The 18,620-nt window shown below is 33.8% G+C and overlaps 1 protein-coding gene across 8 annotated transcripts in view; it reads left to right on the forward strand.

Annotated features, from left to right (window-relative positions):
• Positions 1–18,620, forward strand: part of LOC136037400 (guanine nucleotide exchange factor DBS-like) — a 211,100-nt gene that overhangs the window by 159,499 nt on the left and 32,981 nt on the right. For all 8 annotated transcript variants that reach the window (XM_065720146.1, XM_065720152.1, XM_065720145.1 and 5 more), the window contains one exon: positions 17,026–17,217. In XM_065720146.1, the coding sequence (XP_065576218.1) occupies positions 17,026–17,217 (192 nt within the window). The remainder of the gene's footprint in view (positions 1–17,025; positions 17,218–18,620) is intronic.

Below are 18,620 nucleotides of genomic sequence, written 5' to 3' on the forward strand. Positions count from 1 at the left end.
AATGACAACCCCTTTCAGAGCTCTCATGTAAAGGGCTGTAAGTTATGTAATACGTTCATTTTTTTGCATATATATATGTTGTGGGAAAAGTATAAATGTTAGACATTTTCTTTCCAAAAAGACATAGGGAATCAGTTAAACCTTTCAGAGAATATGGAGGGGAGTTCTGAACTGAATCGAAACACGTTATCAAGTTTGTTCTTTACTACAATTAAATAAGATGTTAGAATATGATGTCCTTTCCACAAAAAGATTGGCTCCACATCCACATCATGCATACTATGAATATTAAAATCTAATACCTTGTAACAGCATGGCGGATCAAGTTACGCTTGAAAACTTTAGGGCTTAGGTTCGATCCCGGCTGTTGCAAGGAAATTTCTCTCTTGGAATTAATGTATAATTTTTATTATTATAATTTTGATTATAGGTTACATTATAGGTTGCATTATTACAAACATCTTATAATTTTTCGTTATATTAGTCACTTGACTTTTCTATACTGGTTTTTATATGAGAAATATTGTCTTAATTAATAAGACACTTGACATATTTGTTATCAAACGGGGACTGAACATGGACTGGAGAAAGAGAGATATTCGAGAAAATTCAAGCCTAAGAAAAGTAAAAAAAGAAGTCTTGGAGTTTTTTTTTTAGAATAATTTTAGTTCCCAGGGAATATTAAAGGATGGTAAAGAAAATCGGATTTGTGACATGTTAAGATTTATGTTCTCTTTGTATTTCGCTTCGCCTTTTAAAATTAGGAGATAATCAGAGCAATTCTCCGAGAAAATGGAGGATTTTTTTGTCATATTTGGCAGATATAATTCGGAGAATGTTCTTCCGTTGTTTTAATCCTAAATAGGCAATCACAGTTACTTCTCCTGAAATTAGAGGGGATATTCATTGTTCTAAGTAAAAATATTAGATTGAGGCAAAACCCCCTTAGATCCTCTAATGTTATCTACTCGGTATCCTCCCTGGCGCGGTATCCCTGGCGAATCCATAAAATCTTTAGTAAACCGAAAATAAGCCAAAAATAAATAAGCCGCATAGCTCCTGACTTACTGTTTCCACGGCTTGTAAAAACGGTTCCCTGCTATTTTTCAGTGTATTTTGCTGAAATATGACGCCATTTCCAATAAGGGATGGATATTATTTTTCAATTTAAAAACAACGTCATTTAAAGAACATATATTTTTAACTTTATCTCTTTTATAAAAACATTATTAAATCAAAAAATTTCTGAGATTTCCAGGAATTCATATTACATATTGTGAAAAACCGTATATTTATTTATACCCAACTTACATAAAAATATAAATAGTGGAGTAACCACAAGCGAAAATCAACAATAACATTACACAAAAAAAAAAATAAATCACCAGAAATAATTAAGCGACAATCACGTTAAATAAATAATTTTAATGAAAAAAACGAATTAAGCCATGATGCGATGACAATCGCCGATACGCTGTTTCCGAGATCTTTCTGTGTAAGCCAGTCAGCTTTTCAGTAATATTCGGGAGGTGAAACTTACTTATTAATTGTCTATTTATATACCAAATAGATTTTTAATCTACACAATGTTTAGTAAACCGAAAATAGCCCTCTGGCCATTTAGCGGGTTTGACAGGGAGGGGGTGGTCTAGCATCAATTTTATTTGGAAACCTTAACTAGCCTTGTAATATTCGTTTTTGTTGTTTTGTCGTTAATTTTAAGACAAATAAAAAAGATTCTCGACAGGTAATCGTTTTCAGTAAAGCAAAAATGACGTAATATCCTTTATATTGGCGGAAGCTCTACTCCTTTTGTTGCGATTTCTGTTTGTTTTAAGTTTAAGTTTATCTGAGAAGACAACTGTTTTGCCAAATAAAAACAACACTGTCAAAATAAATTTATCTCATTTTTAATTACAACAGTTTGTCCATGACGACATAATTGTTATAATAATAACAGTTTGTCCAAGATGGCATTATTGTTATAATGATGACAGTTTGTCGGAAAAGACGTGTTCGTCCTCGAATACGAACTGTGCGATCTAAGAAAGGACAACAATTATTTCAATGACTTCTAAGAATGATATGAATTAAAATGATTTTTAAGTGATTACCAAGATGACTGAAGATGGTCATAGAAGTCTCTATAACTTCAGATAATTTTTAAAGTTTCTAGAAAATTATCTTCTCGTCCTACAAATTCTCAAACTCAGAATTTCCCTTAGGACTATGAACCTCATTAAAGTATATCCCGGAAGAGACTGCAGTGCATTTGAAGTTCCTTGGTTCAGAAAACTTAATGTCTACCATTCCCTAATTGTTTTTGTTTTCTAAGTATTGTACTGAAGTGCTACGCCGAGTCGAATAAAGGGATTAGAGACACAGGGTTTTTCAAAAACGATAGGCACTTGTATTTAACACAAGGTTAAACAAAGAGGCATTTGTTTAATACGGAGCGTATTTTAGGCCAGACTATGAACTTTGATTTTTTTTTTTCTGCATTCATCCTGATTTAGAGTTGCCATGCTGGGTATTTAAAGGGTTGGACAGACCCAGCGTTTTGAAGCTAAAAGGACAAAAAAGCTATAGTGACAATTGTTCAAAAAAGGTGTATTTTACTTCAGATTTTAGACAGAAAACTAATCAAGCTCCTGGATGCTCCGCGCCAGGGAGGATACCGAGTAGATAACATTAGGGGATCTAAGGGGGTTTTGCCTCAAGCTAATATTTCTACTTAGAACAATGAATATCCCCCTCTAATTTCAGGAGAAGTAACTGTAATTGCCTATTTGGGATTAAAACAAGGGAAGAACATTCTCCGAATTATATCTGCCAAATATGGCAAAAAAATCCTCCATTTTCTCGGAGAATCGCTCTGAGAATCTCCTAATTTTAAAAGGCGAAGCGAAATACAAAGAGAACATGAATCTTAACATGTCACAAATCCGAATCCTTTAATATTCCCTGGGAACTAAAATTATGCTAAAAAAAAACTCCAAGACTTCTTTTTTTTACTTTTCTTAGGCTTGAATTTTCTCCAATATCTTTCGTTCTCCAGTCCATTTTCAGTCCCCGTTTGATAACAAATATGTCAAGTATCTTAACGAAAGTGATGATGAACACTGTGTATGTGTTCGAAATATCCAGTTAAATAATTTTATATCTATTCATTGTCAATAAAAAGGTTTCATCCCTATTTTGAACTGTTTTACTTTCGTCATGGAAAGGCAGTGTGGTCTTCGAAGTTATCTACGTCAAGTATCTTATTAATTAAGACAATATTTCTCATATAGAAACCAGTATAGAAAAGTCAACTGACTAATATAACGAAAAATTACAAGATGTTTGTAATAATACAACCTATGATGTAACCTATAATCTAAATTATAATAATAAAAATTATATATCAAATTCCTTGCAATAAAATTTGCAATAATAAAAACTATATATTGATCACATGGATCAAATTCCTTGCAACAGCCAGGATCGAACCTAAGCCCTAAAGTTTCCAAGCGTAACTTGATCCACTATGCTGTTACAAGGTGTTAGATTCCAGTATTCATAATATGCATGATGTGGATGTGGACTTGACTGGAAATGACATCATATTCTTACATCTTATTTAATTGTAGTAAAGAACGAACTTGATAACGTGTTTCGATTCAGTTCAGAACTCCCTTCCATATTCTCTGAAAGGTTTAACTGATTCTCTATGTCTTTTTGGAAAGAAAATGTCTAACATTTATACTTTTCCCAATAACATATATATATGCAAAAAAATGAACGTATTACATAACTTACAGCCCTTTACATGGGAGCTCTGAAAGGGGTTGTCATTCCAAAAGGCATATTTACTAGATCTTTCAGTGATGCTGAAAAAAAACATGTGTTCCAAAATTTTGAACATCGGATGTTTGTTTTGGGAAACAATGAGTGTGGGGAGGGGGCTGGCTGTCCTCAAATAACTTTTGACTTTTAGCAATGGCACTCTAATTTCAAACTTAAAAAAAGATCCCCGTCCAAAGTTTATGCGACCATCCGCTTTATAAAATCTTTATATGTCCCGTGGCATAACTTACAACCCTCTACCCCTGTGCTTGGGGGGGGGGTGCCCTGGAGGCATTCTTATGTGCTCTACATGTTTGACCATTTTTGGAATTCTGGTGCATATTTCAAATGCAGAATTTTTGTAGCCAACCACACCAGCAATGAATTTAAAAACTTGGAGTTTTCAGGAAATTGCTTGTCATCAAACAGTTCGTGGTAACGATCTGTAGTAAGGAGCGACCCGGCTTAACAGTAACTGAAACTTTAAAAAATGGAATATTGGTACCATTAAATACACCAAAGAATCACATTCTAATGCTAATTTTAAATATATAAGTTTCGTCAAGTTTAATCTTACTTATTAAAAGTAACAAGCCTCAGAAAATTTGCGTTATTTTAGAAAATAGGAGAAAACACCCCCTAAGAGTCATACAATCTTAACAAAAATCATACCATCAGATTCAGCGTATCAGAGAACCCTAATGTAGTAGTTTCAAGCTCTTATCTACAAAAATGTGGAATTTCGCTTTTTTGCTAGAAGACAGATCACGGATGCGTGTTGTTTTTTTCTGGGATGATCGTGTCGACTCAGTGGTCCTGGAATGTCACGAGAGGGCTCATTCTACCGGAAGTTAAAAGCTCTAGTGTCCTTTCTAAGTGACCTAAAAATTGGAATGCAGCTAGGTCTCTCCCCCCCCCCACGATCATTTTTTCCCAAAGGCAACGCATCAAAATTCTGCGATAGCCATTTTATTCACCATAAATTTGAAAAATCTAATAACTATGTCTTTCGGGACGACTTACTCCCCCAGAGTCTCCGTGGGAGGGGCTGCAAGTTACAAACTTTGACCAGTCTTTACATATAGTAATGGGTATTGGGAAGTGTAGAGACGTTTTCAGGGGGAATGTTTTTGGTTTGGGGAACGGGGGAGAAGTTGAGGGGGGAGGGTACATGGGAGGATCTTTCCATGGAGTAATTTATCATGGGGGAAGAGAATTTCAATGAAAAGAGCGCAGGATTTTCTAGCATTATTAAAAAAAATGAAAAAAAATTCGAAAAATTTTTTCAACTGAAAGCAAGGAGCAGCACTAAAACTAAAAACGAAGAGAAATTATTACGCATGTGGGGAGTTCGCCTCCTCGTAATACCACCGTCTTTACGCTAAAGTATTTTTAGTAATTTCAACTGTTTATTCTACGGCCTTTGTGATTCAGGGGTCATTCTTAAGAAATTGGGACAAAATTTAAGCTTTAGTGTAAAGAGTGAGGTATTGACCAGAGGGTGAGCCCCCTCATATATGTAATAAAAACATACGAATATAGAAGTTTGTTACGTAAATTAATTCGTAAATTAAGTATATTTTTCACTAATGAAAACGTTCGTAAAAATTAAAAGTTCTAGTTGCCTTTTCAAGTAATCAAAAAATTGGAGGGCAACTAGGCCTCCTCCCGCTTCTTTTTTCTTAGAATCTTCCGATTAAAACTATGAGAAAACCTTTTAGCCAAAAAAATTAACATAGAAGTTTCAGTTTAATTATTTATGTGGGGAGAGCCAAAATCAAAACATGCATTAATTCAAAAACGTTCAAAAATTAAATAAAAAAAACAAGTTATTTAAACTGAAAGTAAGGAGCTACATTAAAACTTAGAACGAGCAGAAATTACTCCGTATATGAAAGGGGCTTTTCCTCCTCAACGCGTCGCTTTTTACGCTAATGTTTTTTGTTGTTTTGGAAAGTAGAATTAAGAGAAGAAGTCAAACTTTAGCGTAAAGAGTGGGGCGCTGAGGAGGAAAAGCCCCTTTCACATACGGAGTAATTTCTGTTTGTTTTAAATATTATGTCGCTCCTTACTTTCAGTTAAAAAAAAACTTGTTTTTTTTTCTTAATTTTCATTTAGAGTCACTTTCATTGCAACAGGAAATAATTCATAGTCAGAAAGAAATTCTTTTCGTAGAAGCTGATGGCCATTGTTGGCTGTTGGTTTCTTTTCCCCTGAATATTTTGTGTCTTACAGATTTGTGGGGATTGATTTGGGCTGAGTGACCTAATATGGTTGTAACTTTTTGAAGTGAAACCATCAGTTAGCAGAGGATTCATAGGACTCAAAAATTCACCGCAATCCCCCACCTGTGGAAGTGGGAGAATTTATCCAAGCTTCTGGGAATCTGTCATTCATATTAATTGGGGACACATTAGGTAAGGGATTGAATTAGGGATGATTAATTGGAGATAACTCGTTTCGGGTTCCAGTCTTTGATGAGGACTATTAATGCACACAGGTTCCCTATTTAAAAGAGAACCGTTAAAAACCAGGTTTGTATCAATTCAAATGTTTCTATCATGAGGTTATGACGTTCTGGTCCAATTACTTCACTTAGCACCTTCACTAATATGTACATGAAATTTGAAACTCCCAGTTTAAGTGTTTTGATGTGTGGTAATAAAATTCATATTTACTAAATATAAGCTCTGACAACTCCTTACCTGCACAGAAAAGAACTCAAACTTGAAGAAAAAGATATGTAGCCACTACCAAGCATTAGGAATTCAAATAATTTATTGTTTCAAACAATCACTACTCTGACTGAAAATGATACAAAAGCTCTCCTCAATCCAAGCTGAAGTTTTCCAAAGCCAGCGCCAAAGATTTCCTTAATACTATAAAAAGTCATAATCCTTCTTGCAACTTGGGAATGGAAAGTTTTTTTAAGTTAAAAAGGAACAATAAATCTCCCATTTTTTGACTGATGTCTGAATAAGAAATAAATTCAAGTGATTTTTTAAGAAATTATTTCCTTGACTGAAGATGATCTAAAAAGATGATCTACGTTGGAGGATCTTCCCATGGAGGAATTCATCATGTGGAAAGGCAATTTTTCCATGAAGAGGGTACTGGATTTCATAGAATTTTTTTAAAAAGTGATCAGAAATTAAATAAAAAACAAGTTTTTCAACCAAAAGTAAGGAGCAACACTAAAACTTGATGAACAGCAATCACTATATATATGAGGGGGCTGCCTCCTCCTCAGTACCTCGTTCTTTACGCTAAAGTTTGACTTTTGGCTCCAATTGGTTCCAAAAATACGTATATGAGGGGCTACCCCTCATATACGTAACAATTTTCTGTTCGACTGTGCACGAGGTGTGCAATCTGAGAAAGGGCAACAAATATTTCAATGACTTCTAAGCGTGATTTGAGTTCAAATGATTTTAAGTGATTGCCATGTTGACTGAAGATGGTTTAAAAAGTCTCTTTAACTTAAGATAATCTTTAAGTTTCTAGAAAAGTATCACCTCGTCCTACAAATTCTCAAATTCAGAATTTCCCTTAGGATTATGTCGCTCGTAAAAGAATATCCTGGAAGAGAATGCTGAAAGTTTTAAGTTCTTTGGTTCGGAGAATTATGTGTCTACCATTTCCTGATTGTTTTTTTTCTAAGTATTTCACTCAAATGCTAACTCGAGTCAAATCCAACAGTTTGTGGTAACGAACTGTAGTAAGGAGCGACCCGGCTCAATAGTAACCGAAACTCTAAAAAATGGAATTTTGATACTAATAGTTACATCAAAAGAATTGCATTTTATTGCTGATTTTAAATATATAAGTTTCATCAAGATTAGTCTTACCCATCAAAAGTTACAAGCCTGAGAAAATTTGCCTCATTTTAGAAAATAGGGGAAAACAGATTCAGCGTATCAGAGAACCCTATTGTAGAAGTTTCAAGCCCCTATCTACAAAAATATGGAATTTCGCATTTTTTGCCAGAAAACAAACCACGGATGCGTGTTTATTTGTTTTTTTTCCCAGGGGTGATCGTAGTTACTAGCTTAGATTAGTCTTACCTATGATTAAATAAAAAAAAAACAAGTTTTTATAAATGAAAGTAAGGAGCGACATTAAAACTTAAAATGAACAGAAATTACTCCGTATATGAAAGGGGCTTTTCCTCCTCGACACCCCGCTCCTTACGCTAAAGTTTTTTATTGTTTTAAAAAGTAGAGTTGCGAGAAAGAATCAAACTTTAGCGCAAGGAGTGGGGTGTCGAGGAGGAAAAGCCCCTTTCATATACGGAGTAATTTCTGTTCGTTTTAAGTTTTAATGTCGCTCCTTACTTTCATTTTAAAAAACTTGTTTTTTTTTTATTTAATTTCTGAAAGTTTTTGAATTAATGCATGTCTGATTTTGGCTCTCCGTACATAAATTACTAAAATAAAATTTGCATATTAATTCTTTTTTTGGCTAAATGGCTTTCTCTTAGTTTTGATCAGACGATTTTGAGAAATAAGGGGTGGGGAAGGAGGTCTAGTTGCCCTTCAATTTTTCGGTTACTCAAAAAGGCAACTAGATCTTTTAATTTTTAACGATCGTTTTTATTAGTAAAAAAAAACGTAACTTAAGAATTAACTTACGTAACAAACGTACATAACTTACGTAACTTACGTTACGTTTTATCCCAATTCTTTAAGAATGACCCCTGAATCAGAAAGGCCGTAGAATAAATAGTTGAAATTGTTTAAAAAATTTTTAGCATAAAGAGCGAAGTATTTATCTCCTCTTAAATACCTCGCTCTTTATGCTAAAGTATTTTTAGAACCCTTCATATGCGTAATAATCTCTGTTCGTTTTAAGTTTTAATGCTTCTCCTTACTTTCAATTGAAAAAACTTTTTCATGTTTATATTTTCATTGTTTTTTTTTTATAGTAATGCTAGAAAGTCCTGCGCCCTTTTCATTGAATTTCTCTTCCCCCATGAAATACTCCTCCAAGGAAAGATCCTCCCAAATAGCCCCCTCCCCTGAACCCCACACCCAAACCAAAAAAATCCCCCTGATAACGTCGGTACACTTCCCAGTAACCATTACTGTATGTAAACATTGGTCAAAGTTTGTAACTTGCAGCCCCTCCCCCAGGTACTGTGGGGGGGAAAATCATCCCCAAAGACATAGTTATTATGGTTTTCGACTATGCGGAACAAAATGGCTATCTAAAAATTTTGATATGTTGACTTTGGGGAAAAAATGAGCGTGGGAGGGGACCTAGGTGCCCTCCAATTTTTTTGGTCACTTAAAAAGGGCACTAGAACTTTTCATTTCCGTTAGAATGAGCCCTCTTGCAACACTCTAGGACCACTTGGTCGATACGATGACCCCTGGAAAAAAAAAACAAAAAACAAACACGCACCCGTGACTTGTCTTCTGGCAAAAAATACGAAATTCCACATTTTTGTAGATTGGACCTTGGAATTTTTTCTGTAGGGTTCTCTGATACGCTGAATGCGATGGTGTAATTTTCGTTAAGATCCTATGACTTTTAGGGGGTGTTACCCCCTATTTTCCAAAATAAGGCAAATTTTTGTCAGGCTCGTAACTTTTGATGACAAAGACTAAATTTGATGAAACTTTTATATTTAAAATCAGCATTAAAATGCGATCCTTTTTGATGTAAGTATTTGTTTCAAAATTCCGTTTTTTAGAGTTTCGTTTACTATTGAGCCGGGTCGCTCCTTACTACAGTTCGTTACCACGAACTGTTTGAAACAGTTAAGAGCCTGAGGAAATTTGCCTCATTTTAGAAAATAGGGTCAAACAACCCCTAAAAGTCATACAATCTGAACGAAAATTACACCATTAGATTCAGCGTGTCAGAGAACCTTATTGAAGAAGTTTCATGCTCCTATCTACAAAAATGTGGAATTTCGCATTTCGACTCAGTGGTCCTAGAATGTCGTGAAAAGGCTCATTCTAGCGGAAATTAAAAGTTCTAGTGCCCTTTTTAAGTGACCAAAATAATTGGAGGGCACCTATGCCCCCTCCCACGCTCATTTTCCCCCCAAAATCACCGGATCAAAATTCTGAGATAACCATTTTATTCACCGTAGTCGAAAAACCTAATAACTATGTCTTTGGGGACGACTTACTCCCCCGCAGTCCCCGTGGGAGGGGCTGCAAGTTACAAACTTTGACCTGTGTTTACATATAGTAATGGTTACTGGGAAGTTTACAGACGTTTCAGGGGAGATTTTTTGGTTTGGGGCGAGTTGAGGGGAGGGGTTACGTGCGAGGATCTTTCCATGGAGGAATTTTTCATGGGAGAAGAGACTTTCAATGGAGGGGGCGCAGGATTTTCTAGCCTTATTGAAAAAACAATGAAAAAATAAATATGAAAAGTTTTTTTCTACTGAAAGTGAGGAGCAGCATTAAAGCTGAAAACGAACACACATTATAACGCATATGAGGGGTTTACCTCCTCGTAATACCTCGCTCTTTATGCTAAAGTATTTTTAGTAATTACAACTACTTATTCTACGGCCTTTGTGATTCAGGGGTCATTCTTAAGGAATTGGGACAAAATTTAAGCTTTAGTGTAAAGAGCGAGGTATCGACGAGGAGTGAGCCCCCTCATATACGCAATAAAAACATACGAATACAGAAGTTCATTACGTAAGTTAATTTGTAAGTTACGTATATTTTTTCCTTATGAAAACGTTCGTAAAAAATTAAAAGTTACAGTTGCCTTTTTAACTAATCAAAAAATTGGAGGACAACAAGGCCTCCTCCCTCGCTTCTTTTTTCTCAAAATCTTCCGATGAAAACTATGAAAAAGCCATTTAGCCAAAAAAAAATAATATGCAAATTTTGTTTTAATTATTTATGTGCGGAGAGCCAATATCAAAACATGCATTAACTCAAAAACGTCTAGAAATTAAACAAAAAAAACATTTTTTTTTAAATGAAAGTAAGGAGCGATATTAAAACTAAAACGAACAGAAATTACTCCGTATATGAAAGGGGCTTTTCTTCCTCAACGCCCCGCTCTTTACGCTAAAGTTTTTTACTGTTTTAAAAAATACAGTTAAGAGAAAGAGTCAAACTTTAGCGTAAAGAGTGGGGCGCTGAGGAGGAAAAGCCCCTTTCATATACGGAGTAATTTCTGTTCGTTTTAAGTTTTAATGACGCTCCTTACTTTAATTTAAAAAAACTTGTATTTTTTGTTTAATAAAGGGATAGAGAGACGCAATGTTTTTCAAAAACGACAAAAGAGGCATTTCTTTAATATGGAGCATATTTTATGGCAGATTTCGAACTTTAAATTATTTCTAGATTCACCCCGATTTTGGGAATTTCCATTCTGATTATTTATAAGGGTTAGGGAGATCCAACATTTTTAAAGCTAAAAACATTTGCTATTAGTCAGTAAAGGGGTATTTACTTCAGATTTTGAGTTAGGAGTGTTTTCTTGATTATCAACAATTTTCAGTGTTTACGCTTGCCATTTAAAAGGTGGGACAAGCGCACTGAAAAAGCTTAAATAACAACAACAGGAGGTAAAACTACAGGAAATTTACGTAAGAGTGAAACTTGTTATAACCTTAAGAGTATCTCGGCTCTGTATCCAAGATACAGAGCCGAAATACCCATACCCGAACTTCAGCAAACTACCCATAAAATTAAAATAAAAGTAACAATAAGATGGGATCTGGAAAACTAAAACAAAAAAATCTTCTATTGAAAGTTTCAATTTTATTTTTAAAAGGAAATTGCTGAGAACGGCTTTTGACACAGAGCCAAAATTTTCTTAATGTTTAAACAAATTTTACTGTCTTAGGCAAATCTCCTGTTGTCTTAGCCTTTGTCCTGTTGTTTTGATTATGGAAAGGCAGTGCGTCTTCGTCGTTATTTTGTCATGTTCGAATATGGGTGAACTTCGCACCTACGTTTGAACTTGGATCTATTTTTAGATTAATTATGATTTTGAGAATTTTCCCGTTTACTATTCAAAGCATCTTTTAAATACAGAGGTTTGAATCTGAAAATGGCCGTATTGAAATTTGGGTGAACTTTATATCAACCGTTGAAATTGAAATTCTTTCTGGATTATTGATGATTTTGAGTGTTTTTGTGCTGACTATTTAAATGGTCGACAGCATTTAGATGTCGACTGTATTTAATATCGACCACATTCAGATTTGGGCACACTTTACACCACCTTTTGAACTTGAAATTGTTACTAAACTAATGAGGATTTTGAGCGTTTTTGTGCTGACTATTTAAAGGGTGGGCTGAATTTAGATGTCGACCATATTTAATAACGACCGTATTTAGGAATACACTTTACACCAACTTTTGAACTTGGAATTGTTACTAAACTAATGAGGATCTTGAGCGTTTTTGTGCTGACTATTTAAAGGGTGGGCTGAATTTAGATGTCGATCATATTTAATAACGACCGTGTTTAGGAGTACACTTTACACCAACTTTTGAACTTGGAATTGTTATTAAATTAATGAGAATTTTGAGCGTTTTTGTGTCGACTGTTTAAAGGGTGGGCCGAATATAGATATCGACTGGATTTAATAACGACCGTATTTAGGGGCACACTTTACACCAACTTTTGAACTTGGAACTGTTACTAAATTAATGAGAATTTTGAGCCTTTTTGTGTCGACTATTTAAAGGGTGGGCCGAATTTAGATATGGACCGTATTTAATAAGGACCGTATTTAGGGCCACACTTCACACCAACTTTTGAACTTGGAATTTTTACTAAACTAATGAGGATTTTGAGTGTTTTTGTGTCGACTATTTAAAGGGTGGGCCGAATTTAGATATCGACTGGATTTAATAACGACCGTATTTAGGGGCACACTTTACACTGACTTTTGAACTTGGAATTGTTATTAAACTAATGAGAATTTTGAGCGTTTTTGTGTTGACTATTTAAAGGGTGGGCCGAATTTAGATATCGACCGTATTTAATAAAGACCGTATTTAGGGGTACACTTTATACGAACTTTTGAACTTGGAATTGTTATTAAATTGACGAGAATTTTGAGCGTTTTTGTGTCGACTATTTAAAAGGTGGGACGAATTTAGATATCGACCGTATTTAATAACAACCTTATTTAGATATGGGCACACTTAACAACAACTTTTGAACTTTAAATTGTTACTAAATCAATGAAGAATTTGGGCGCTTTGACGCTGACTAATTAAAAGGCTATATACATATGCAGCATTTAAAGGCTAATTACATATGCAGCGTCTTTAAACTATACACGACCGTATTTACACACAGGCGTACAGTATTAGCTTTTGAGCCTGGAATTATTTTTTCGTTTATTTATTTTTTTTTTTTTTTTACTCTGGCTTGTTTAAGCTAGAGATTTTGAGTAAATGAAAAGGAATATTTGCAACACTAGAAATGATAACGATTAATAATCTCGCTTAGTGTCCTTCTTGATAGCCAGACCAAACGACTTTTCTTCTTTTAACGTCGTTATTCTTCCAATTTAAGATTTTTCCAAAAAAAAAGTGTTACCCTCTGATAGAAAAAGCCATGTAATTGCTCGTAACAAAAACCTTTGTAAGTGTACACTCTCAAAACGCTGGACGAAGCACTATATCTCTCCAGCCTTAAGAGGGCTTTCAAACTGCATCTTAGTCCCTTTCACGACAGTATAACTAAAGATTACGTTACGTTATGTTATCTTACGAAGCAAATTTATTTAACGTTCTGGAAAAGTCGAAATAGTAGCAATAAATTACAGTTTATGGATGAGCAGTTAATAAATTATGAAAATAATTTACTTAAAATCTTCTAGAAAGCCATTCACACCGCCTTTTCTTCATATGCCCTCCTGCTTCACTAAGCACAGGATTATCCTGAGAGCTTGAATCTCTCTCCCACATATCTTATTTTTGAACAGTTTGCTTTTAGATAATTATTTGAGATGATTTTAGATAAAAATCCTTACAGATTTTTTTTCAGTAACTTAGTGTAAAAGAACTTTTTCCAACTCTTAAATGTGAAGTTGGATTTTCAAAGGAATAAATTGAGGTATAAAATAATGAAATAAGCATCCGAGGTGAAAGGTTAAGCCTAACGATTTTGCATAGAGAATAACGTTCGTAGTGCCAATGCCGCTTAAAGATGTTTCACAAAAAAAGCAAAAGAAAAAATAAAACCAATATTTAAAATGTTTTAAAATTAGTCACTCTTATAACTATTACATAAAAAAACTAGTTTTTCTAACTGAAAGTAAGGAGCGACATTAAAACTTAAAACGAACAGAAATTACTCCGTATATGAAATGGGTTGTCCCCTCCGCAATCCCTCGCTCTTTATGCTAAAGCTTTTAATTGTTTTACAAAGCAGAATTGTGGTAAAGAGTCAAACTTTAGCGTAAAGAGCGAAGGATTGCAGAGGGGACAACCCATTTCATATACGGAGTAATTTCTGTTCGTTTTAAGTTTTAATATCGCTCCTTACTTTCGGTTAGAAAAACTAGTTTTTTTTATGTAATTTCTGAACGTTTTTGAATTAATGCATGTTTGATTTTGGCTCTCCACACATAAATTATTAAAATGAAATTTACATTTTAATTCCTTTTTTGGCTAAATGGCTTTCTCTTAGTTCTGATCAGACGATTTTGAGAAATATGGGATGGGGAAGGAGGCCTAGTTGCCATGCAATTTTTCGGTTACACAAAAAGGCAACTATAAATTTTAATTTTTAACGAATTTTTTTATTAGTAAAAAATATATGTAACTTAAGAATTAACTTACGTAACAAACTTTTATATTCTTAAATTTTTATTATGTATATGAGGGGGTTTGTACCCTCGTTAATACCTCGCTCTTTACACTAAATCGTAAGTTTTGTGCCGATTCTTTAAGAATGAACCCTGAATCAGAAAGGCCGTAGAATAAATAGTTGAAATTACTAAAAATACTATAGCATAAAGAGCGAGGTATTTATCTCCTCCTAAATACCTCGCTCTTTATGCTAAAGCATTTTTAAAACCCCTCATATGCGTAATAATCTCGGTTCCTTTTTAAGTTTCAATGGTACTCCTTACTTTCAACTGAAAGAATTTTTCCATGGTTATTTTTTCATTGTTTTTTTTTTTATAGTAATTTTAGAAAATCCTGCGCCCTTTTCATTGAATTTCTGTTCCCCCATGACATATTTCTCCAATATTTCCCCAAAGTCCCTGGACAGTCTCCAGGGACTGTGGGGGAGTAAGTCACTCCCAAAGACATAGTCATGTCCCAAAGACATGGTTTTTGACTTGGCAGAACAAAATGGCTATCTCAAAATTTTGATCTGTTGACTTTGGAGAAAAAATGAGCGTGGGAGGGGGCCTAGGTGCCCTCCATTTTTTTGTCCCTTAAAAAGGGCACTAGAACTTTTCATTTCCGTTAGAATGAGCCCTCTTGCAAAATTCTAGGACCACTTGGTCGATACGATGACCCCTGGGAAAAAAAAAAAACAAACAAATAAACACGCACCCGTGATTTGTCTTCTGGCAAAAAATACGAAATTCCACATTTTTGTAGATAGGAGCTTGAAAATTTTGCTATAGGGTTCTCTGATACGCTGAATGTGATGGTGTGATTTTCGTTAAGATTTTGTGACTTTTAGGGGGTGTTTTCTCCTATTTTACTAAAATAAGACAAATTTTCTCAGGCTCGTAACTTTTGATGACAAAGACCAAATTTGATGAAACTTGTTTATTTAAAATCAGCATGAAAATCCGATTCTTTTGATGTATATTTTAGCATCAAAATTCCGTTATTTAGAGTTTCGTTTACTATTGAGCCGGGTCGCTCCTTACTACAGTTCGTTACCACGAACTGTTTGAAAATAAGACAAATTTTCTCAGGCTCGTAACTTTTGATAACAAAGACCAAATTTGATGAAACTTATTTATTTAAAATCAGCATGAAAATCTGATTCTTTTGATGTATATTTTAGTATCAAAATTCCGTTATTTAGAGTTTCGTTTACTATTGAGCCGGGTCGCTCCTTACTACAGTTCGTTACCACGATCTGTTTGAAAATAAGACAAATTTTCTCAGGCTCGTAACTTTTGATGACAAAGACCAAATTTGATGAAACTTATTTATTTAAAATCAGCATGAAAATCCAATTCTTTTGATGTATATTTTAGCATCAAAATTCCGTTATTTAGAGTTTCATTTACTATTGAGCCGGGTCGCTCCTTACTACAGTTTGTTACCACGAACTGTTTGATTATTATCTTGGACTCAAACTGTTTATTTTTTGAGATTTTATAAACTGAAATACTTTATAAAACTGAATTTTATAAAGTAGATTTTATAAAACTGAAATACTGCTGTTTACTTTCTTTTTATTTTTTTTTTTTATTTTATTTTTTAATTTTTTTCTTATAGCATCCAGATTAAGGATTGCACAATATTATACTTGAAAACAAAATGCGTCATTCATAAAAAAAAAATACTTACGCACAACTCTTCAAATATAATTACATTATTTTTGTCCTTTAAATTTTTTTAGATTATTCTTTGTCAGGGGCGTATGCAGGCGGGACGAGGCTACCGGTTTACTCCCCCCCCCCTCCCAAAAAAAATCGCCAACTTACACGTTTGTCGTAAGAACGCATGTGAAAAAAACTTTAACAGCCCCCCTCCAATCAAAGCTCGTCTGGTACTCCCCTAGTGCCAAACAAAACCCTGGATATGACCATTTCCTTTAAAATCATTTGTATTATTTTATATTCCTCATGTAAATAAGAACACCTTAGAGGTATATTTAAAGTACATTTTCTTTTGTTATGGTACTTGGTGTTTAACAAGTGTCATACAGTGATCACAATTTCTGTCGGTCTGTTGGTCTGTCGGTCTGTTGTTCGGTCTGTCTGTCCCGGTTTTGCTTGTTTGGACACTTTCAGATAACTTTTGAACTTGGAATTGTTACTAAACTAATGAGGATTTTGAGTGTTTTTGTGTCGACTATTTAAAGGGTGGGCCGAATTTAGATATCGACTGGATTTAATAACGACGGTATTTAGGGGCAAACTTTACACCGACTTTTGAACTTGGAATTGTTATTAAACTAATGAGAATTTTGAGCGTTTTTGTGTCGACTATTTAAAGGGTGGGCTGAATTCAGATATTCAGCTATTCAGCTTCAGGATATGTTCCTTTTTAGGTCAATAAATGGTGTGCAGCAGGGGTAGAGCTTCTTGCTTCTCAACCCCTAGAAAAATATGGAACAATTGAGCATGCAGAGGCGGGAATTAATGACATTGAGGTATTTTTAAGGACTTCAAATGATATTGAAAGGCTGGAAACGTATCTTCAAGAATTAACAGCACCTGAGTCAAGGGCTCTTATTTTGCAGGTAAAAAATATATATTTTAGCATAAAAAGTGTATATTTAACCGTTAGTTTAGTGCATTTAATGCCAACAGCACTAAGGACAGTGAAAAAGAATTTTGATTTTTCATATTATATGATTTTTATATAAATATATGTAATGATGGAAATTTGTCGTCAAAAGAGGTTTGCCACCCTTGGAGTGGTTTACTTTTCTGAAAAGTCTAGTTTATTCGTGTTTTTATTTTGTATATATTTATTCCTATTTTTGAATCTGTCTTTCTTTTTCTTTATTCATCTTTTTGATACTCCATCGCCATGCCTTTGTGTTATTGATGGGTTATAAAATACATTCATTCATTAGTTAAGAGGGAACTAGCATAGCCTGTTCTGTTTTTTTTTTGTCTTTCTGTTTTTGTGTATTTCTGTTTTGCTTTTTTTGTCTTTCTCTTTTTCTTTCTGTTTTTTTTTCTTCTGTCTGAAAAACAGACAATATATTAAAATTGATTTTAATTGAAAAGATCTCCGTATCCAGTTATGCAGGTTTTGGTATTACCCGGCACCAAGTTAGAAAAAAAAGAAACATGGGTGGAAAATCAGCAAACAATTTTAGTTAAAAAAGAATCAGCTAAACCACATGGTACTAAACAGCTTAAGAAGATTTAGGTTTTTGTGAAGATGCAGCTGCCTTTGGGTATCAACAGATGTTAAAGTTTAAGTTTTTATTCACTGAAAGCATTATCAAATTTAAATAATTAATAGTTTTTATATATTTTCATGGTTCAACGTGAAAACACTGCCATAAATGTGATACTACCCTAAAAACTTCAGAATTTTGAAAAAAAAACTAATTAAAAATTTAAGAAATTATGGTTTTCAGGCATGATTAGATCTAAAATTAGTTCAACAGTAAAACGGTTTAATTTTGATGCAATTAATACTTTGACATTAATGACAAAAAAATTCTTTGTTTTTCTTCGATTTTTTTTTTTAAATAAGGTCCGTTTGAACATAAGTACACAACGAAAGATTATTTCAAAAGAAGATTTTAAAAAGTAGATTTTTTTTTAATTTTGATGTAATTAATTCTTTGACATTAATGACTTAATCCTTAGATTTGAGACTGAAATTACTTAGGTTTTTAAACATTAAGACATTATAAATTAAATTTCTTAAATGTAATCTCTTCAATATTTTAGGATATATTTGAGACAGTAGTTAAAGTATTTTAGATCTTTTTGTTTCTAGATTTTTTTTTCTAAATTTTGCTTTTGAGAAGAACGGAAGGGTTATTGAGGTTAAATGGCAAAAATACATTTGAAACAATAAAATAGGACCGAATCGTCCATTGTAGTTCTTGGAGGATAAGCAATAATAAAAAAAGAATTTTACTTGATTATTTCAATAAGAAGGGCCCTGAAATTCCAG

Source organism: Artemia franciscana, chromosome 16 (assembly GCF_032884065.1).
Source record: "Artemia franciscana chromosome 16, ASM3288406v1, whole genome shotgun sequence".
NCBI lineage: Eukaryota > Metazoa > Arthropoda > Branchiopoda > Anostraca > Artemiidae > Artemia > Artemia franciscana.